At 38.7% G+C, this 22,608-nt stretch overlaps 1 protein-coding gene across 1 annotated transcript in view; it reads left to right on the plus strand.

Moving 5' to 3' along the window:
• Positions 1 to 22,608, plus strand: part of EBF2 (EBF transcription factor 2) — a gene marked incomplete at both ends in the record, with an annotated part of 195,272 nt that overhangs the window by 172,384 nt on the left and 280 nt on the right. The window contains 5 exons of the mRNA XM_081092812.1: positions 3,935 to 4,023; positions 5,350 to 5,415; positions 5,522 to 5,699; positions 7,256 to 7,441; positions 17,048 to 17,215. Coding sequence (XP_080948938.1) covers positions 3,935 to 4,023; positions 5,350 to 5,415; positions 5,522 to 5,699; positions 7,256 to 7,441; positions 17,048 to 17,215 — 687 coding nt within the window. The remainder of the gene's footprint in view (positions 1 to 3,934; positions 4,024 to 5,349; positions 5,416 to 5,521; positions 5,700 to 7,255; positions 7,442 to 17,047; positions 17,216 to 22,608) is intronic.

The raw sequence follows: 22,608 nt of genomic DNA on the forward strand, positions 1-22,608 counted from the left end.
CACCTTTTAAAAATCCAATCCAATTAACTAGAATAAATAATTAACAATTTAATACCTAACCACCTAGAAATTTTAGGGTATTCTCTTGGAAACAAAAGGAAGATAAAATTAGAAATATGGCTATTAAGAAAGTTACAACAAAGAGGTGGGGGAGAATCAGAAATAGAGGATTTGAATTTTACACAAATTACTATTGTAGAATCAATGTTAGAGCATTTAAAATATTGATGACATGCATGATTTTCCTAAAAAATACAATGATAATGAGATATCAAGAATGATTCCAAGGTTTTCCATTGGCAAGCTGATGGACAATTTACTGAAAATCCCTTGGGCTTGGGGTATCTTGAGTGGGTGGAGTCTGGGGGACATCCAAGTAGAAATTTCCAGCCCATAGTTGGAATAGATAGGCTGAACCTTGGGCAAGTGAACTCCACTGGACATAAAGATTTGTGATAGTCAGCATATGGCTTGACAAAGAAATCATGGGGGCACTGATGAAGCTTGAGCAGGAGTTGTGTAGCTGTGGTGAAGAGCATCCCATCTGCAAGACACTGGGGAAGAGCAGTCCTGTAAGCAGGCTGAGAGCATCGCTAGGGACACAGAGTGACTGGGCAGTGTGTATTCTGGAAAGCACATGGGTTGAAGTATTTCCAGTGTTAAATGCTAACTTGAGTTTAAGATAAGAATGGAAAAGTGCCTCTTGGTTTGGCTAAAATGTTATTCGGTGACTTTGACAGAGCAATTTCACTGGGGTTCTTTGAAACTTTTGGTCAAGAAGTAATATCCATGCTATAAAAGTTTTATGGAGCATAGGATAAAATATAGAAAGCTTTTCAATTTACTGTTCAAAGCTGGTATAAAATAAAAATCAATCAGAGGCTGGATAGCACCATGAGCACAATCCCAGTTATTGATATAGACTCAAATTCCCAGCAACAATAATAATAACTGACATTTGTTGACAATATGTGTTAGGCACTATTCTCGCTAATTTAATTGATTTAATCATCACACCAATAGTCTTAAGAAAATATTAACAAATTGAATCCAGAAATATACTAAGTAAATTATATACCATACTCATGAATAAACATTTAATTGTGGAAATATTGGGAGAAGATTAATATGATTGTAATTTTCTGAAATTCTAATAAGTTCTGATAAAAGCATGCTAACTAATATCTGTCTCGAATAGCCAACACCACATTTGGTGGTGAAACATTAGTGTCATTTAAAGGACAGCAAGCAAAATATCCATCCCATCCTCGTTTTTAGACACTATTTGGGAAGTTTTAGCCAACACAAGAATGGGATTAAAATAATTAAATGGGATCAATATGTCCATCAACAGGAGATAAAATGGTCATAACATATAGATGCTATTAATGTACAAGCTTAAGAATGAACAAAAAAAATGACATCTGTCAGTGATTTGGATTCAAAACAACAGGTAGCTACAATTAATTAAGATCTTTTACGTGCCAAGAACTGTGCTGGAGCATCATATAAATTGTTTCATTTAATTTTGATGGCAAACTCATAAGATGAATTATAAACAGAAGCTTGCCAGAATTAATGGTCAAGATCTAAAGCTGATTCTCTTTTTAAAAAAAAATATATTTTTATTGATTTCAGAGAAGAAGGGAGAGGGAGAGAGACATAGAAACATCAAAGATGAGAGAGAATCATTGAGTGGCTGCCTCCTGCACACTGGGTATTGACCCTGCAACACGGGCATGTGCCCTGACCGGGAATCAAACCATGACCTCCTGGTTCACAGGTAGATGCTCAACCGCTGAGCCATGTCTGCTGGGCGTAAAGCTGATTCTATTAATGACTATGCTATATATTGCCACACTACTCTCATACATACTGTCTGCACAGACATATAAAAACCTAAAGTGTTTTTAGGTTCTAGGAAAACTCTTAGCAAATGTGAAGAGAGGGTAATCATAGTCATAATAAAAAACAACAAGAAATGAAATACATAGCAAAAAATAAAAGTGAGCAACCAAAAACTTATTACCTATATGATAAGCAATGCACATTTTATTGTTGGACCTAAAGAAGAACTCTTATATGTATGAATATGTAAACACAAGCACACATAGTGTGTGTGTGTGTGTGCGTGTGTGTGTGTGTGTGTGTGTGAGTGTGTGTGTGTACTAACCAGATTTGGAGTTGGGCTGGTCTGTGATCTTTCTACATATAATACCTATGAACACATTGGGATATGTTATTGTAACATGGTGACAGAGTGTTATAAATATTAACTTAAAAGTGTTTTTACAAGTAAAAAAAAAAAAGACTAATCCCTAATAGAAAAGAGAGCAGAAACTATTAATAAGTAGTTCATAAGAGAAGAAATTAAAATCACCAAGTACAGAAAAAAAATTCAACTTCACTGATGAATAAACGAATGTAAGTTAAAATGACGACATGCATTGCTGAAGGGAGTATAAATTTGTACATTCTTCTGAGGAGTGATTAACAGTATGTGTGAAAGGCCTTAATATAATGATAAATTTTGGTCAAGTAATTCTAATTCTTGAAATTTTCCAATTGAAATAATTAAAGCTATGTGCAAAGAATAATTATTGCTCTGATTTTTATAATAGTGAGAAATTAGGATCATGTTAAATGCTAACATTAGGAAACTATTTAAATAAATTATAGACTATAGAGTAAAAATACACAGGGATATTAAATAATGTTATAAAATATTATTTAATAATCTGGGAGAAAGTTTGCTATATTGTTAAATGGATAAAAGTAGGTTATGTACCAGTGTGAATAGTATGTCTCTGAATAATTTTAAGTATGTGTGTGTTAAATGTGGAAGGATATAAGCAAAAATGTTAACCCACATCATTTCTAAACTGATGAGGTCATGAGTAATTTTATTTTTACTTCGATACTCAAAATTTTTTATATTTTTAAATAAGAGGTGTTGTTTTGCTAGAGTAATGACAACAAATATTCATAAAATGTATGCAGAAAGGAAGGTTAAAAAGGAACTGTGTTTACTGCTGCCTAACAGGAGAGCAGGTGATTATTGCTTTATTTTTTGTATCTTTTTTCTTTACTTTTATCATGCATTAATTTCAAAACCACAAAATTTAAACCACAAACTTAAAACTTAAAGGAAGAGAGGAAGAAGGTTAAAGGAATCTACTTCAAAAACTCTAGCATAGTAGAAATGCTGAAATATGCCATTCATTCACTCATTTATTCACTTACTTTACTATTGTTGACACTAAGTGCCTGCTGTGTGCCAAGCACTGTCTTCAACAGCGGGAACACAGCGGTAAAGCAAAACAAGTATGGAATTTGCAGTATATGGTGGAGCTGACATTAAACAAATGTTCATGTGATGAAATATAATTGGAAATATAATCGGAAAGTGTATTATGCATAAGAACAGGGTTTAATGAGAATAAACCCATGGGAAGTTCATATATATATATATATATATATATATATGAAAAAATGATATTTGGAGAAGAACTAATAGGAGATAAAGGTATACTTGGCAAAGAGAAGATGGGAGGAAGGAGGAAGGATGTAAAGGTCGTTTGTTGTCTTCAGAAACTGGGGAAGAGTTTATTGTGTAATATTTCTGATTATGTAAGACTGAGCAGAGGATTACAAGTGTGTACACTTAAGGCAGAAGTTATAAAATAATTTTAATAATTCTGAAATTTTGCAATCTTATTCTAATGGGAAAAAGAGCGTTAAATTACCATTAGCTCCAAAGATATGTGTGAGTTAACCAATGTCAATAGCAAAAATCTTTAACTGATTGTATCATTATGTATCAATTCTTAGACAGGTAATATCAGAACCTTTCTATTACCTACAGAAGATTTAATTAGAAGTTTGTTTTGTGGAGAGGATTCATACTCAAAAAAAGAGGACTTTTATTTTTCAGCATTAAATGAACCCACCATAGACTACGGCTTCCAGAGGCTGCAGAAAGTCATCCCAAGGCATCCTGGAGATCCTGAGAGATTAGCCAAGGTAAAACACTTTGGAAATTAACATGTGAAAACCGTCTTGTAGGATTTCAGCAAATTTAGATAAATACAGAACCTTAAATCCCTCTAAAATTAAGTTAGGTCTTGAAATTTGGCTAAGCTTTAGATACAAGATGCACATAAAATATTTACTAACTATGAACTATAAGATGATTAATCTCTGAGGAAATATGAAATCTGAAACTTGGGCCTATAAAACAGATACACTATGAGTATTCAGCTTATAAAACACTGCCAACTTGATGAAAATAAATAATTATATAATTGCTTAAAACTGTAATTTCTCACTCCTTTGTATTTAAATATAATTTTATTTACACATAATTAGAGGGACACATTAGTCCTCAATCAAGTATTCATTGAGGACTTATAGGTATTTAATGAAGTGAAAAACCCCTCCATCTAAAATTTATATGAAACGCATCACTTTTAAATGAATTTGCTTACGAAAATTATATCATAAATCTATCCCACTATTTTAGCTTTCTTTTTAAAAATACATCCATCTATTAGGTATTCAATTAATTGGGAATTAATACATTTTAACATTTATGTTTGCATTTTACACACACACATTATAATATGCTATGCTCCGTTTTCTCTACTGTGAGTAAAATTTAAGTACCACAGTTGCCTCTACATCATACTTTTATTTTCAGTTGGAAAAATCCCCAGCCCCACTATTAAATTAGGTGATATCTGGAAAGTAGGTTAATAGCAATTTAAAAGGCTGTTAAAAACAGGAGGTGGAAAAGACAAAATGAGAGGAAAGGGATTGCTGAATACCAATTCTCTCTGGTTAAAATGAACAGGGGGAAATGTTATTGGAAGAATTCATCTTTATTAGAATAAAATTTTGCAGAAGGCATTGCCAAGATAATTTCAGTACTATGGACAACTCCTTGGCAAGCAGCTAAACACAGGCCAATCAATCATTTTAAGAATACTTGATTAATTAGAGAGAGTACCAGGTTTTTTCATGAAATGGCCTGGAAAGTAGTTCTTAATAAAACTTTCATTACATTATTAATTTTAACCAACTCTACCCCCAATTTGGTTGTTCTCTGTTTTGGTTGCACCACATTTTCTGGATCCATTTTATCTAGAGGAATTCCATATAGACACATATTTATAGAGGGATTTATATGTATGATATTCTACCTCTCAAACCAAACATAGGACCTCTTGGCTAGTTATTTACATTTTAGGGGGATGTCTGGATGTTTTATTTTTATACATAATTTTCCTTTCTGTTGGCCATTTGGGGTTCTTCCTTTGCGTATACCCCACTCTTTCTTTTCTTTTCTAGGAAATGCTGTTGAAAAGAGCTGCGGATCTCGTGGAGGCCCTCTACGGCACACCACACAATAACCAGGTTAGGAGCTCACATCCTATACTCTATACCACGTTTGACTCCTGATGAAATGCTCACCTCAACCTGCCATTTTGCAGGACATGATTTTACCCCCTTGTCCCCGTAGGACATCATTTTGAAGCGAGCCGCAGATATTGCTGAAGCCCTCTACAGTGTCCCCAGGAATCCCAGCCAGATCCCAGCTCTCTCCAGCTCTCCAGCTCACAGTGGCATGATGGGCATCAATTCTTATGGCAGCCAACTTGGGGTCAGCATCTCAGAGTCAACACAGGGAAATAATCAAGGTACTACCTTTCTCAGAGTCAAAATCCAAACAATTTATACATTTAAAAGGTTAGTCTGCTTGAGTGCAAGGAGCTAAAGTTTGGTTTAAATACCATCAAAAGAGTGTGTCCCCAGATAAGCAATGCAATCACATACTATTGGGTTATCTCAAGATTATAAGTGGTGTATTATTAGATTTTTAGTTTTTTTGGTGACAAGTAGAATGCCTTTACTTAAGGACCAGACTTACTATTATGGTTTTAGAAAAGCTTAGGCTTACTGAATCCGATTTACAGGTATTATTTGAATAAAATTTATACTTCTACCATTGTGATCATCAGACTGAATAATGGAAAGAAGCTGACTTACTGACATTATTGTTTGTTATACACAACTCTCTCTTCCTAGTAACCAAGGGTGAATGGCTTGGTTTTATTTGGCAACTTCTTTTTGTGTATTACCTCAGATACAAAAAATAGCAACCAGTTTACACAGTTAATTGTGCTTTTACATGTAAAGTATATCATGTAAATAATTTTGTCATTGAGGTTGAAAGGTGCTAAATTTGTCATAAATCATTTTTAGATGTAAATAATCTTAATAATGTCTCTAACCTTGAGGTAATTTTATTTCTAATTTTATTCACCCATTGGATGGAAACTCCTCATTCCTACGTCCAGGGTGATTTCTTGCAGAAGGGTGGGTGGGGTATAATATTACTTTTTTTTTTCTTCAAATTTTGGTTATTTCCTAAATAGTTCTAGAGAGTTTCCTCACAGTGGGTGACTTCAGGATAGGTTAGGTGATGTCTCTGTGTGAGGGTTTTAGAAGTATGAGGAGGACTCACTGTCCCTTCCCTTATCCCTCTTAGAGGCTGGATTTACCCAAACTCCCCTGCTGATGTTTCCAAGTCTTTGGTCAAAGAACAGCACATTTAAATGAGCTTATCAACACTTTTTGAATGAAAATGTTTCCCACTCCCACCCAGGGCATGGCAACAAATTTTAACGTTCCCAAAGCTGTGACATGTAGAATACTAGTGGCCCTTGAGGTGTTATCAGAATGCCTTTTCCCCCACCACTCCCAGAACAGATGCTATGGCGTGTTTAATTTGGGAAATACTAGGTTAGCAAAGTTAAATTAGTTTAGGTATTCTCTAGGTCCCTCATATGCCAATCTTCAAAGAATGGCTACAGTCTGCAACATCTGCCACACTTTGTTTGACCACACAATGCTTTTCTCAGTGATACTTATTAATATCTCATAGGGCTCTAGTGTTATATGAAATATGATTTGGGAGATGTCAGTATACATTGCCATTAGTCATTCCTTGGTGAGGTTGACTGCAAATGTAAAAGCAGATGAAGGAGGGACCATGAGGGACATGGCCTTGGGTAGGATGGGGAAGGGAAAGGAAGTATTAAAGGATGAAGGTAAGATGCGCGTTTTCCACCCCGTCCAGGATCAGGTTGGTGGTGCTTTGTAGTCTGGGCTGATGTGGATCTGTGCTGCCATGTTTGCTCTGCACTATGTGTGCACATTGGTTTGTTTACCCAGGCTTTTCTTGGTTGTGCAGGTTACATCCGCAACACAAGCAGCATCTCTCCTCGGGGCTACTCTTCCAGCTCTACCCCTCAGCAGTCTAATTACAGCACCTCCAGTAACAGTATGAATGGCTACAGCAACGTCCCCATGGCCAACCTGGGCGTTCCAGGGTCACCAGGATTTCTAAACGGCTCCCCCACAGGCTCCCCTTATGGAAGTAAGTTCTCTTTCCACTGTCTACCTCTCCCTGTCTCTGTCCCTGGGTTTTACTCTTCAGACTTTTGAGGGAGAGTTGCCCTCCTTCCTACAGCTCACTGCACCATGAAGGAAGAGCCCAATTCCTTTCCTTCCTGCCTTTTGTTCTTTTCCCTTCACTAGACTTAGGCTCCTTTGGTTACTCCAAGTCTTGGGGCAGGGCAGCGGCGGTGGGGCAGATGGGAGGAGAAGAAAGAGGGGAAATGTTTCCTTTTTTCAAACAGAGAAAGAGCATATGTAGCTTGTGTAGATAGAGGAGAGGAATTCAGATTCCGTGAAGAGTAATGTATACTCTTCACCAGGAGTTTTCAGATATGATGTTTTATTTAATCCTCCTAAGAACTTTCTGAGGTCAATATCATTATCCCATTGTTCCAGGTGAGGAGGTTTAGGTGCACAACAAATCACTGACTTACCTGAGACCACACAGCTGGAATAGGGCAGGGTAATCATTTCAACATAGAAGTTATGACTTCACGTTATTCTCTGCATCCCACCAGGCTCCCTTTTTACTGTGTTACATGGCTCTCTCCTCTATCCAGAGCAGCGATTTTCAACCCCTTTCATCTCATGGCAGACATAATCTAATTACTAAAACTCTGTGGCACATCAAAAAATATATATTTTTTGCTGATCTGACAAAAAAAGTATAATTTTGATTCATTCATTCATTCATAACAGATGGCTATTGTTATGTTGGCTGTTGTCATTTTTTTATTTGACAATCTAAGGGAAAAGAGGTCAGTGCCCCTGACTAAATGGTCAGGTATTGCATGTTTTTAAAATTCTTGTGGCACACTGTGTAAAAGTTGCTGTTCTAGAGAGATGCATTTGACAACTTGTGAGAGTGATACATGGAGATAAAACCTTTTAAAAAATTTGAGTATGGTTGGTGTACAATATTACATTGATTTCAGGCATACAATATTTATGTACCTTCCAGTGTGATTACCACACTGAGTCTAGTCATCTGTCATTGTGCAAACTTATCATGGCCCAGCAATTCCACTTTTGGGTATTTAGCCAGAAAAACAAAACCACTAATTTAAAAAAATATATGCACCCTTGTGTTCATTGCAGCATTATTTACAATAACCAAGGTATGGAAGCAACCAGGGCCCATCAATAGATGAATGGAGAGACAGAACCTCCTAATCTTGACCTATGTGCTAGCAGCAAGCTAGATGTTCCAGGAAGTCATGAAAACTCACTCATCTTGCTTTCAGGGCTAAACTGGGAACTTACACAAGCTAAGAGAACATGTGTTTTTCAAACCTACTTAGGGGATACTTCAGGCCAGGAGAGAAGCCACCATGGAGAGTATGAGTGATTGAGTGGGGTGTTCTTGAAATGTTACATCCTGTGGCAGGCTTTGCAGCAGATCCTCATTCCCAGACTGGTTCCCTCATGCCAGGAACAAGGGCGAGTCAAGGTCGACATACAGCCCCTTCCACCACAGCTCAGGAGGTGACATGCCAAGGATCTGGAGGCTGCTGCTCAGCCTTTGGGTCTATGGTTCCTTTGGGTCTATTGATTTCTTTCTGGGATATGTGTTTGATTCATCACACTCAGCACCCTACTGAATATGATAAGGACACAGCAACCAGGGAGCAGAGACAGGAGAGGTTGTTTCTTCTAGTACCACTAAAATCTGATGACATGAGTTCTGTGTTGTATGATCCAGATCAATTAGACCAGAATGATCTAGAAAAACAAACTTTTGCTTGATTTATTTAGTTCTTCGCTTTTTTTTTTTTTTTTTTTACCTTATCCTGTTTCAAAAATTAGGGAATTGTAGTGGCCAGATGGGTATTATGAAAGTAGAAGATAGAAAATGTAAGAAACTGAGATAAAAGAAAAAATATGGATAGGAAAATTAGATGAAGCCAAGGACAGGTATGAATGCCATTCAGTCATTCAAGGGAGCCATTATTTTGGTTCAGAGACTTACAAGATGGTAAAGCAAAGAGAGGAGCTATTTGCTATAAGCATTAGTGTCCACCGTATATTTTTAGTAGCTCAGGAGAAACTTGAATTTTCTGTTGCCAAGACCTTGTAGAGGTTTCTTCCTGCATCCTTGTGGAGAGGGGACCTGTGTGCAGAATGGATCACATCGTCAACAGCCCCTACAAGTGGTAGAGGGCAAGAGAACCATTATGTAAATAATGTCCCCTAACAGTGGTGACAACAATAAGAGGAATTCATAATTGCATTCCAATTTAACAGCCTATCAAGCTTGTCACATGTACAGTCCAGTCAGATCCTCACAACACCCTTATGATGTGGATATAATAATGGTAATAATTATAATTATCATAATTTCTCCTCTAAGATATTAATAATTATTAAATCACTTACTCAAGGATTGCTAATAAATAGCAAAAGTGAGACTAGTCATCAGATTCAGAATACCAAATTTTTAAATTATTCAATAATGTAAGAAATATTCCACATATTTATAATACATTATTAGACTGAAACATATGAAATGAATATCACATGTTCAAGCATACATTTATGAATAAAATGTGTGTATTTTGTTGAACCATATGAAATGGTCATTTTTGTAGATCAAAAATGGTCAAGCCCTGGTTGGTGTGGCTCAGTAGGTTGGAGCATTGTCCTGTGCACCAAAGGGTGGTGGGTTCAATTCTTGGTCAGGACATATGCCCAAGTTGCAAGTTGGATCCCCAGTCTAGATGCATATGGGAGGCAACCCATCGATGTTTCTCTCTCACATTGATGTTTCTTTCTCTTTCTTCCTTTCTCTCTAAAATCAATAAAAACATATATAATAATATAGTGTGCAGTGTAGGAGAAAGTTGGGAGGGAGAGGATAGATAGATGATAGATAGATAGGTAGATAGATATACAGACAAACATAGATAATGGATAGATAAATGAAAATGTCTGATATTTCTTTTCCATAATTCATTTGATAAGGAGGAACCCTTCCTATACCAGCAACTGACACCTTACTGTCACTACCCTTTCTTGATCACTCAGTCGCATGCCACAGGAAAAATAATAAACTCAAAGTCTTCAAAGTAAACAAGACAGTGCCCTGGTTGGCATGGGTCAATGGTTAGAGCATCAACCTATACACGAAAGGGTTATGGGTTTGATTCCTGGTTGAGAGCACATACCTGGATTGCAGGTTCACTCCCTGTGGGGGGCAACCAGTTGATGTGTTTCTCTCACATCGATGTTTCTCTCTCTCTCTCTCTCTCTCTCTCTCTCTCTCTCTCTCTCTCTCTCTCTCCCTTCCTCCCTCCCTCCTTCCCTCCCTTACACTCTCTCTAAATAGCAATGGAGAAAATATCCTCAGGTGAGGATTAACAACAACAACAAGTAAGGAAGACAGCATACACAGAATAGAAAGAGGAAGATGCCCTGCCCAACAGGAGTGGGAAACATAGCCAAGAGCCTCCTCCTAGCTCCTACTGGGTGTGTGTGGTCCTTGCACCTTCATTTTCTGAGGGAGGGTCTGAAGGAGTTTCAGACTGAGAATGGGAAACGAAACAGTGCACTCATTAATTCATTACAATAAAATCCTCTACTGCTAAATTACAAAATACCCTGTGGAGTTCATCACAATAATATCTGACCTGTCTTTCTAATTTCTAACCACTAAGTCTTAACATCTCTGGCAAATACAAAAAAAAAGGGAAAGGATTAAAGGATTTTTATCAGTTCAGGTGCATGTGTCTGAAAACAGCATTCTATAAGTTTTCATTTTATTTTTTAAACTAAAAAAAAAAAATAGTCTGATGTGGCCAGGCCAGTCCATGGAACAATCACTTGTTAGAGACATTAAAAAGAAATAAAGCCAAGTCTTTTGGTCAAGTTGACTTACATTATGGCCGATGCAGAGTATCAAAAACCTGCATCTTTACTGCTTTTTCTCTCACACAACTTCAAAAATGGCCAAACAGATGTTTTTTCAATTTCACATACAAACTTCACTTCCTGGCGGTAGCAGTGTGTGCCAAGTTCCAGCTCAGTGCAAGTTTTTATGGCTGAATTCTCAACCCCTGACAATAGGGGGTTATAATGAAATGCTGACAGACACCTGAGTGCCAGCAAATGCAATGGCTCGATGCAAAGGAGGATGTGTGCCCACTGAGGTCCATCTGGGACCGTGTAAGCCAATCAATCCTTAGAAGAAGAAAAGTGGTTTTTTCTTAACTCCCCATGTTCACAGAGATTTCTGGGCCAGGAGTGCTGGCCTTTACTTTGGCCTTTATCCATAGAGAGAGATGTCCAGAGAAATTCTCAATGGTACATGTGATCAGCTTTCCCAAATCGGTGCACTCTGGTATCCCCAAAGATGGCCTACTCAAACTGCAACACCCAGGGGCCACTTCTTCCAAAGCAGAATAGCCACCAAGCAAATCCAAAATTTTGGAACAAAATCCATAAGACAAACATCCAACCTGTCCTCAGAGACTCCTACTTTACTCACATAGTCTTAGACCAGTGGTCGGCAAACTCATTAGTCAACAGAGCCAAACCTACAGCACTTCTTCAAAAGAGACTCGCCCAGGCCAAAAACCGACTTCTGCACATGGGCCATGAAGTTTCAATCGCACTGTACGCGTGCCCGCACGTGGCATTTTGTGGAAGAGCCACACTCAAGGGGCCAAAGAGCCGCATGTGGCTTGCGAGCCGCAGTTTTCGACCACAGTCTTAGACTATGCCCTGAGCCTCAATACTTTTATATTTTCAAAAATAAATATCAAGATATTTGCTATTGTAGATTATTAAATGATTTTTATAGAAAAATTGTAGCCCATGAAAATAGTTTTAAAAAGAAAACCTACTCTCACCATAAATAAAACAACATTGTTGCCCTCTCCAGTGTGACTTGGTTGGGCATCGTCATGTGCACCGAAAGGTTGCCTGTTCATTTCCCTGTCAGAGCACATGCCTGAATTGTGGGTTCGATTCCCAGTAGGGGGTGGGTTCGATTCCCAGTAGGGGGTGTACAAGGAGACAGCTGATCGATGTTTAGCTTTCACATTAATGTTTCTCTCTCTCCCTCTCCCTTTGTCTCTCTCTAAAACTCAATTTAAAAAAATTTTTAAAACCTTGTTAACATTTTGATATATTTCTTTTGTCTTTTTCTTCGAGAAAGAAAAAATGTCCAATTACAATAGTAGCATGCTCATTATAGATAATTAGAAAAGCATGTATATGTAAAAAGGAGCAAAATGACACCCTTTATTTCTCTGCAGAGATAACCACTGTTAACTTTTAAAGTACAGCCATGGATAGACACATTTTGAAAATTGCAGTGCCTGTTCTGATGCACAACTAATGATTTTCTGCCATAAGACCAGTGAAAGAGGAGAAGGAAAGTGGCAAAATTAGCCAAGTCACAGATATAGGCTCCGTAAAACCTGTCGATACAGGCCTGTGTCCTACACATTAGCAATGATGTTTGCTTTGCAAAGTTAGCCACAATCAACAAGCTTTCCCCAGGAATTTGAAAATTTATTAGTCTCTGCTTTTCTGTGGCAGAAGGTAAACAGAAAACCCATTTTACAGGAAGGAAAGCCTTAAACCTAAGAGAAACATTGACATCCAAGACAGCTATTGCTAAAAATTACATTTTTTTTTTTTTACCAAAGAAATAGAGATTTTCCATTTGTTTATTTTAATAGCTCTTACTGGTTTCTCTTACATCAAAAGTAATACCTGTTCATTGTAGAAAATTTTGAAAATATGTACAAGTAAAAGGAATATTTAAGAATATTCTTAATCCCATCAGTCAGAGATATGTATATCATTAAAAGTTTGGATGTAGCCCTGCCCAGGTGGCTCAATTGGTTAGAGCGTCATCCTGTACACCAAAAGGTTTTGGGTTTGATTCCCAGTCAGGGCACATACCTAAGTTTCCTGTTTGACCCCCAGTCGGGGTGTGTATAAGAGGCAACCAATCAATGTTCCTATCTCGTGTAGATGCTTCTCTCTCTCTCTCCCTCTCCCTCTCTTCCTATCTCAATATAAACATATCTTTTGATGAGGTTAAAAAAAGTTTGGACATAAATCACATCCTGACTTTTGCTCCATATGTTTTTTAAAAAGTGGATTTGACATATATGTTATTATTTAATCTGTTTTATTAGGCATATCTTTCCATGTCATTCAATATTCTTGTCCAACACTAGTTTCCATAGTGGTCCGTTTCATGGACCTTATTGATGATCACTTCAGTTATGTCCCACTTTTTCACAAGTATAAAAATGCCCTTGGATCTAGTTTTGGCACACTTATGATTATTCCCTTGCTGTTAACTTCTAGAAATTAAATTACTGGGCTAAAAAATATGCACATTTAAAAACACAAATACCTTGGTACTCATTGCCAAAGTCCCTCCAGAGAGGTCACTGCCCCTTAGGAAAGGACCTAACTCCCTGCCCTGTTAATTTCTTCTTAATCTTTACCAATTTGATAACTGGAAAACAGCTCAGTACTGTTTTAATTTGCATTTGATTACGAATCAGTGTGAACATTTATAAGTCTATGAAGGTCTTTTGGTCATTTTCATTTTTCGCTCTGTGACTTCCCTTTTGGTGTCCTTTGCCCATTTTTCTTTTGGGATGTTTTTCATTTTCTAATTAATTTACAAAAGCTTATTAGCTATTGAGGATTTAAACACATCTGATAATTATCACAAATATTTCTGCTAATTTGTCGTTTGCCTTTTCTGTGTGTGTTACAGAAGTTTTTTGTCCTGTAGCAAATCTATCTCCTGCCATTTTAAGTGGACTTGAGGGTTGAAAGGATTATGTAAATTATATAACCTTCCTAATTTTTCCACTAGCACCTTTATAATTTTGTTTTTGCAAATAACTCTTTAATGCACTAAGATTTACTTTAGAGTTTAACATGAGGAAGCACTCTAAATTTAGTCTCCAAATGGTAGTGTATGGTTCCCAGGCATTTATTTCCACACTAATTTGAAATGTCACCTTTATTAAATTTTAATTCTCATATATATATATATACTCAGGTCTGTTTCTGGACTCTATTTTCTCCAAGGAGTTGTCTAACTATATTTATGCTAGTATAACACTTATTTCATTGATGTAGATTTATTATAACTCATAATATGTTAAGATAAATGCCTCCTTACTACTTCAAAAATTTTTAAACAAAACTTTCTGGTTCCTGTAGTGTTGTTTCTTTAAACAGATAAACATAGAAATTATGTTTGTTGACCCTTACAAATTAAAATTCCTTTTAAGATTTTTATTATATTTGCATTAAATTTAAAACTAATTTGGATATTTAAAAAATATTTTGAGTGGGCATGGTATAGTTCTCTGCTTATTCAACTCTCAACAATTCTTTTGTGCCATTTAATAAAACTTCAGGTGACTCCCCTTCCACTAAGAGGCAGTCACATTTGATCTAATCAACCCATTTTAGGTTGGATCTGTTATGAGAAAAGAAATATTTGTAAAAGTGATTCATATGTTAAATGGAAATGGAATTGCATTATAATGCAATTATAATTATAATTATTGTGTGTGTGTGTGTGTGTGTGTCTAATTCACATTATAACTGCCCCCCTCTGCTGTGGGGTATGAGGGGAGGTTCTCCATTGCAGACATAGAGATCAAGGCGTCATTTTGGAGCCTGCATGGATAACACAGTATGGCAGGGATTGGACTGTGGTCAGAGTCAGGGCCTCTTGAGTCTCAGCTTTTCTCCGGCCTCTAATTCTGTGCTTCACAGAAAGGAGAGAGGTTCCCTCTCTTCCTTGCTCCTACACACATTTTATTGTTGCTAAAAACAAGATGAGAAGAGGAGATTTTGCTGTACCCTATCCTCCGACACCAGGGTAACCCCATCTCTTCTTCATTTGCATCTTTAAGTATTACATGAGATTCTTCTGGGACTTTGTCTTCTTTTCCAGCTTTTTTTTTTTTTTAAAAAAAAATCATATTACTTGAGGAAAGACAGAAGTATACCCAGATGCTTCCTTCTGCATAGCTCTTTAAATCAGGACTACCTAAGGATAAACAGTTTTTAGATAAATCATTTTTAGTGAAAACTTGGTATGCAGTGTGACTATAAAAAACATATTGGAGATATGCTGTATGACTGCATGATACTACATGCAAATGTGTGAACATAGACTAAAGTAAATCTTTATAATGAGAGAGGGGAAAGTGATATGGAGTCTTACATAGGACATCAGAACATTTGACCTTCAATTCACCTTATACTTGTTCTTTGAACCATAAGTCACACTCATGTCCTTACTTTCAAAATTTAATTGTGGAGAGGCTGGGCCACTGAAGATCCGAAGCAGAAGTTAGCACTGTCAGCTTTAATCGTGGGCTTTGCTATGGGGTTTTCTAGTAATTCTTTTACCAAGTTATGTGATTTTGACAGTTCAGAATTCTGAAGAGGATGCTAAAAGGAGTCCATGAAGCTTGACTTTCTATTATAAGATGCTATATTGAACAATTTGACCCATGTGAATTTCAGTTTACCCCTTTCTTGAGCAAGTTACACATAGAAGATAAAATCAGGACTGCCTAGGGATAAGCAGCTTTAGATAAATCATTAATCTGGCCAGTGTGGCTTCGTTGGTTGGAGCGTTGTCCCATACTCTGAAAGGTCATGGGTTCAATTACTGGTCAGGGCAAATACCCAGGTTGGGTGTGTACAGGACCGATATTTCTCTCTCACATCAATGTTTTTCTCTTTCCTCCCTTCCTCTCTATCTAAAATCAATAAAATGATATTCTTGGGTGAGGATATTTAAAAAATTATCTTCTTGTGTGATGTAACTTGGAGTATCTGACGTTAAGAGGTGGGGCACTTTATTGTGTAAGTTGCCTTTATTTTATTTTTTGAAGTTACAACACTTAGCTTTTGGCTTCCTTTAAGTAATTTTAACATTAATATTGGTGTTTTTCCTTCACATTACATCAGAGGAGGCTGACTCACAGCTTTATTTCCCAGGAGCTCTGCAAGTAGAGGGAGAGGGAAGTAATCTCCTAAATGTTAATAAACTTTTACATTTAATGAGGAAGTGGCCCATAGAGATGTTACTCTTCGAGAAGATGTTACCCCATACCTCAAAACTCGGGAGCCCTGAGAATTGCCAGGGAAGTAGATAGCTCCCAGACAGGACTTATTTTAGGGAGAAAAAGAGGTTTCCATTCTCGAGTAGAATTGGTGATTTTTCGGATCTTGGTCTCAGTCTTCTCTTGTTGAGCTTCTACTCATGAATTAAGACCTATCAGAACATCACATCCTGCTGATGCCTTCCTGACTCTCCCAGGCAGAGGGGCACTCTACCCACTCGGTCTGCTTAGCTGTATATGTTCCTCCAATTAAATTATCACCCTCTTGGTTGTTCTCCTTGTCTATTGCTCAGGGCAGGGACATTGTCACATTCAACATTTTTAAATCCCTGGAATCTGGAACGATACCTGGAATGAATTAGTCATTTCTCAATAACTGTGTAGGGTTATATGCACTGAAGAAAGAACTTCTCCATATGTCTCTCTCTCTAAAAGAAGATTGTGCATTTGCTTTCCAGTCATGTCATCAAGCCCCACTGTTGGATCTTCCAGCACGTCTTCCATCCTCCCATTTTCCTCTTCAGTTTTTCCTGCTGTCAAACAGAAGAGTGCCTTTGCCCCTGTCATCAGGCCCCAAGGCTCCCCTTCGCCCGCCTGCTCCAGTGGCAATGGAAATGGATTCAGAGGTAAGCCAAGGCCCCACGCTGGGAGTAAGTACGGTACATGTGCCACAGGCCAGCAGAGTAAGAGCAAACTGCACGGCCTTCTGCTGTATCTCTAGCCAATTTACTTACAAAGAGGTGCTTTGTTGTTTTCATGGTGGTACATGAATGGCTTTACACCTGGGCTAGTACTCCAAGAGCAAGATGGGGGGAAACAGAAGTTGAACAACTTTGCATGATCACAGAATTAACTGGTAGAGCCAAGCATACCCTCCAGGGGTGCCTGGACTCCCCACACCTTGGCTTTTCACTATTTCCTAGTAGGGGTCTGATCACCAGGTTGGATGCTACATGGTGATGACCACTTACCTCCTCGTCTAACCATCTGCAGTGCATACACATTCCCTTGGCACAGATGCACAGGCTCCCTCCCTCAGGAGCACCAGCCAGGTCTGAGAGTTCTGGCTATGTGCTAGTCAAATCGATAGCAGGTGCCTGCTTGGGGTGGTGTAGAGAAGGAAGAAAAAAAGATACGGTGTCTAAGAACAAAAACTGATCACCCATCAAACCCATTTTGAGCAATGTCTTAAAATCTAATATGACATGACGTAACACAAATGTGATGAGTACATGAGAATCTAATCATCTCAGGGTGAATGGGAGGCAGCTGACGGCAAAAGAACAAATTGGAAACTGCTGAATGTTGTGGATCCTGATGACTCACATTATTTTTAGGCTGTTCCCCATGTCTTGACATGAAAACATGCATGACCAGCAGTGTTGAATGAAACCAAAGCAGGCAGAGGTTTGGTTAACCCTTCGTGGATCAAGGCCTCTGCAGTCAGTAGAGCCTTGGATGACCTGTGCTATCCTTGGGACGGCATCTGCCTAGGGCAGTGGTTCTCAACCTTCTGGCCCTTTAAATACAATGCCTCATGTTGTGACCCAACCATAAAATTATTTTTGTTGCTACTTCATATCTCTAATGTTGCTACTGTTATGAATCGTAATGTAAATATCTGATATGCAGGATGGTCTTAGGTGACCCCTGTGAAAGGGTCGTTTGACCGCCAAAGGGGTCGCGACCCACAGGTTGAGAACCACTGGCCTAGGGGCTTTATGATAGTGAATGGCTTCCTGATCTTTTGGGGACACCTGCAAGGTTTCATCGGGGGCTGTGTTTGAGCAGGGCTCTGGAAGGTGTGTTAGGTTTCTCTCCCTTCCTACCATCAGAGGCGATGGTGTCTATTCGAAGTGAAGTGACTTAACAGAGAAACTGTCAAATGAGAACTAAAAGCCCAGCACTTACAAGAGTCCTTGAAAATTCTTTTTCTTCTAATTAGAAAAAGCCATTGCACCTACATGCCACCTAACATGTGAGTAGTTGGAAACATCTGTATATTTGAGGGAAATATATATATATATATATATATATATATATATATATATATATATATACTTTATTTTATTTTATTTTATTTTATTTTATTTTATTTTATTTTATTTTATTTTATTGATGTCTGTAGCCAAACTTATCCCTGAGGCCCAGCAGAGGGGATCAGGGCCCATGCACCACAGTGTTTCTGTGGAAGCCTTCTGGGCCAGTGCGTGCCATGGTGGGCAGGCACCGAATTTGATACGGCTATATATATATATATATATATATATATATATATATATCCAGATGTCTGATTCATAGAGAAACAGGCTCATCTTATAGCTAAGTGTCTCCACATGCCCATCTTTTATCAAAGTAGTGGTTTCCATCCCATTGCTAGGGGACGTGTTCAGAACCTTTTCCATGATGGCTTTGTCTTCAGACTGGGACATGACAACAATTGCTGAATATTTGCTGTATCTTCCCCTTCTCCACGGCCACTCCAGTGATGATGTCTCCCTTTTCCATGTTCTCTGACTTTAGTCATGTCCCTTAAATCAAGTGGGGGCCACACAGGTCTCATTGGGGAAGTGTAGTGTGAGAGGCTCAAGAAAAGCTAAGGAGGACTGCAGGTGTGGGAGGAAGATGGAGGGATGTGGTCCTTTCCTCCTTCCAGGCAACTCTTGCAAAAATTTTCAGTTTCACTTTGAGGGGGGAAAGTATAACTTGATTTCCCCTTGCCACCCTGCCCGCCCCCTCCTCTCTCACAAACCATAGAGTTGGGGAAGTAGAGCTGGTTGTCTCAGATATTCTGGATCTGTCCTGTCCAGGGAGGCCCACCTGTGTGGCCCACCCAACTCTTAGCTCGAAGTCAAGATGAATTTTTCACTGGCTCCCGTGTCCTGGGATCCCCTCCCTGCCTATGGGTGTATATCCAAGGCTCCCTGTGGTGTTACCCAGTCAGGGCTGAGTTGGCTCAAAGAGTTGGAAAAATTTGTGTGGGTCTTAGGGAGGCTTTCCTGTTGGGACAACAGCCGCAAAATAGCCAGAAGACCCTCTCTAGGGTCTTCAGCTGTGTGAGCTGCTTCTCACCACAGGTTAGAATGCTTAGGTTGAGAGAGTGGCTGAGGTGCACATTCTTTTTTGTAAAAATATTTTTATTGAATTTATTGGGGTTACTTTGGTCAATAAAATTATGTAGGTTTCAAGTGTACAATTCTATAGTACATGGTCTGTATATGGTATTGTGTGAGCTGCACAATCTTGATCCTGTCTTTAGGAGTGACAATTTAGTTGGTTACATGTAGGCACAGGCTTTGGGCTCTGGTTTCATTTCTATAGAATTACAACGAGGTCTTTAGCCTCTTTTGGATTCTACAATTTCCTCCAAAATTTTCTGGTGATTTGAACCTTAGAAGAAGGAGGAGGGCAGGGAGGGAAGGAGAAGAGAAGCACTTAAATTAGGATTGTAGACATTAGTAAAAATTATGAAAATAGAAAGTAATGTGTGGAGAAATAAAAGAGAATGCTGAGGAGAACCTCAGGGGATATCAGCCATTGGAAGAACACTAGACTTTATCAGAGTTCTAGCTCAGCTCTCTTCCAGGCTATGTGATTCTGTACAAATCATCATCATCTGAGAGCCTCAGTTCTTAGGCTGTTAAATAGAAAAGCTCAAAGCTATCTACAAGGGTTGTTGTGAAGTGATCTGTGTAAAGATCAGGAATGGTAAGGGAAATTTCACACAGACCAGCAGAGAGAAGGTTGGGATTGACAAAGGATGCCTTTCAGAGGCCTTGACCCCCCACTCTTTCTCATGTTGGAGCCAGTGAGAAGCTCAAGGCTCAACATTACAATGTCCATTGATGCGGACAAGGTTAAAACCAAGCTGACATTGAATGTACTACCCATAGTCATCAAAGGAAGGAATCTGGGATTGCAAGGACACTTCATATCTTCAGAGACAGATGGTGGGAGAGTGAAAATAGGTCTAAGGTGGTTGGGCAATCACAGGCTGATGGAAAGGCTCTTCTCTAGCTTGTAAGATGAGATGCTCTTAATCATCTGCAGAGGACGTGTGCAACTAATGCCCTCTAATACTTGCTGACCTTCACTGAGCACCGCTGAGCACCCACATGCAAGACACTGAACCAAACACTTCACATGAATTGTCTTGTTCAAGCCTCCCATGTGACCCAAAGGGGAAGGCCACACCGTTAGCACCATGTTCAGTTAAGTAGCTGCCCAAGCCACATAGCAAGTGACCGATGACACGACCTAGACATTTTGACTCCAGAACTGGTGCTCAGACAGCCCACTGTCTCTCTGGGGATAAGAGTAGTGCAATTCCTCTCTCACCTTTCACCCATGCCTACTCCTCACCTGGACCAAAGAGGGATTATTGCTTTCCCATGAAATGCCAAAGGTCAAAAAATTGGACAACATGCCATTAAGCCGTTTCCCTCCTCCCTCACGAAAATGCTTACTTTTTTCTCCAATTAACTTCTGCTTTCTGTCTATTGGCTATGGTTTCTACAAGCAAACAGTCAGGGTCACCATGCAGCAGAGATCTAGCCCACCAATGCCCAACATGAGACTAGGAAGAAGGAAAAATATGTAAAGTCTGCTGTTCTTCTGGCAAGCAGTGGAGCTGGTTCTTTGAGCGACTCTGCCCTTTCAGTAAGCTTTGTAGGTAACTCTCTGAGGACCTAGAAAAAGGAAGGGGCTGATGAGTTTTGAGTGCAATAGACAAGTTCAAGTTAAAAACTTGAGCCAGATTCCCTCTACCAGAGAGTTGTACATGTAGTGTCATTGTCCCACCCTCCACCTCATCTCTCAGGCATTTACAGTTGATGAGTACAGAGTGTCAAGATAATATTATGCACTAGGCACCTGATTCATTTTCCAGTTCCCTCCAGGAAAAAAAATAAAATAAGAAAACCTCCTACACTCTAGGATAATTACCAAGGTTGCTGTGTCTCCAAATCATCAGGGAGTGTCCAGAATTGAACTGCCTTTATTGAAAAGTTACATTGATTCGATATATAGTAATACAGGCAAAAATAATTAAGGTTTTGCTAGCTGTGTAAGACCTTAATCCAGATCTCACAAGCATTCAATAAAGGCTGTACGGGCAGGGAAATATACGGCTGACAATTTTGCCCAAGAAGACTAGCTGGTATGAGAGGAGGCGCAGAAGGAGAGGGAGGAAGAGAGGGAGGAGTGGAGACAGAGAAGGGGGAGTAGGAACAGAAAGGGGAAGAGGAGGAGATGGAGGAGAGAAGTGTATTGGGGAAAGCAAGAAGAATTTTGTCAATTTGCTTATAAGCTCAGTAAGCACCACTCAGCAAAATGCTTCTATGCTAATTGATAAGCCCTAGAAGAGATATAGGCAATATAGCTAAAGAATCAAATCCTAGATATAGTTTGAAGATTTAATGCAAGAAAATGATTCTGCCAGTTTCCAAGAATGTGAAAAATCTATGGGTTTATCACCTGAAAGCCAAGGCCAGAGGGGTGCATTTCTGTGTGACTTTTCTACACTGTGTTGATGCTGCTTTATTTCCCACCTCAAGGGAAAAGCTTGGACCTGATGCCACCCAGACAGGCTGTCCACATCCTCTTGACTAAATGGAGGAGACGTTGCACACTGTGCTTGGGCGGGGGATGAAGGGTGGAGGTTGGAGTGACTCCCAAATTAGGAACTAAATTAAGTCCTCTATTCCAGTGGATCAGCATTTATTAGTGACTGAGCATCACAGGGCAGCAGTGAGCACCAAAGGAAAATGAGCTTGTTGGGGGAAAAGCTAATCAAATTTCAGCTAGAATGGGTAGAAACCTAGGATGGATAGGAAGTCTGACGTGTTATAAATGATGCCTCATAAGTAACTCAATAGATTCAGCCCCTGGAGCATTCTCTCCTGTTCCAACTAAGTGGGTCTGGAACTATATAATCTAGAAATTATTTTAGTCTAATAATGAAAAATATGTCATACATATAGTACAATTTAGTTTACATGTTTATATCCACCATGTCATG

This window comes from Myotis nattereri, assembly GCF_964212035.1.
Source record: "Myotis nattereri genome assembly, chromosome: 5".
Classification (NCBI taxonomy): Eukaryota; Metazoa; Chordata; class Mammalia; order Chiroptera; family Vespertilionidae; genus Myotis; species Myotis nattereri.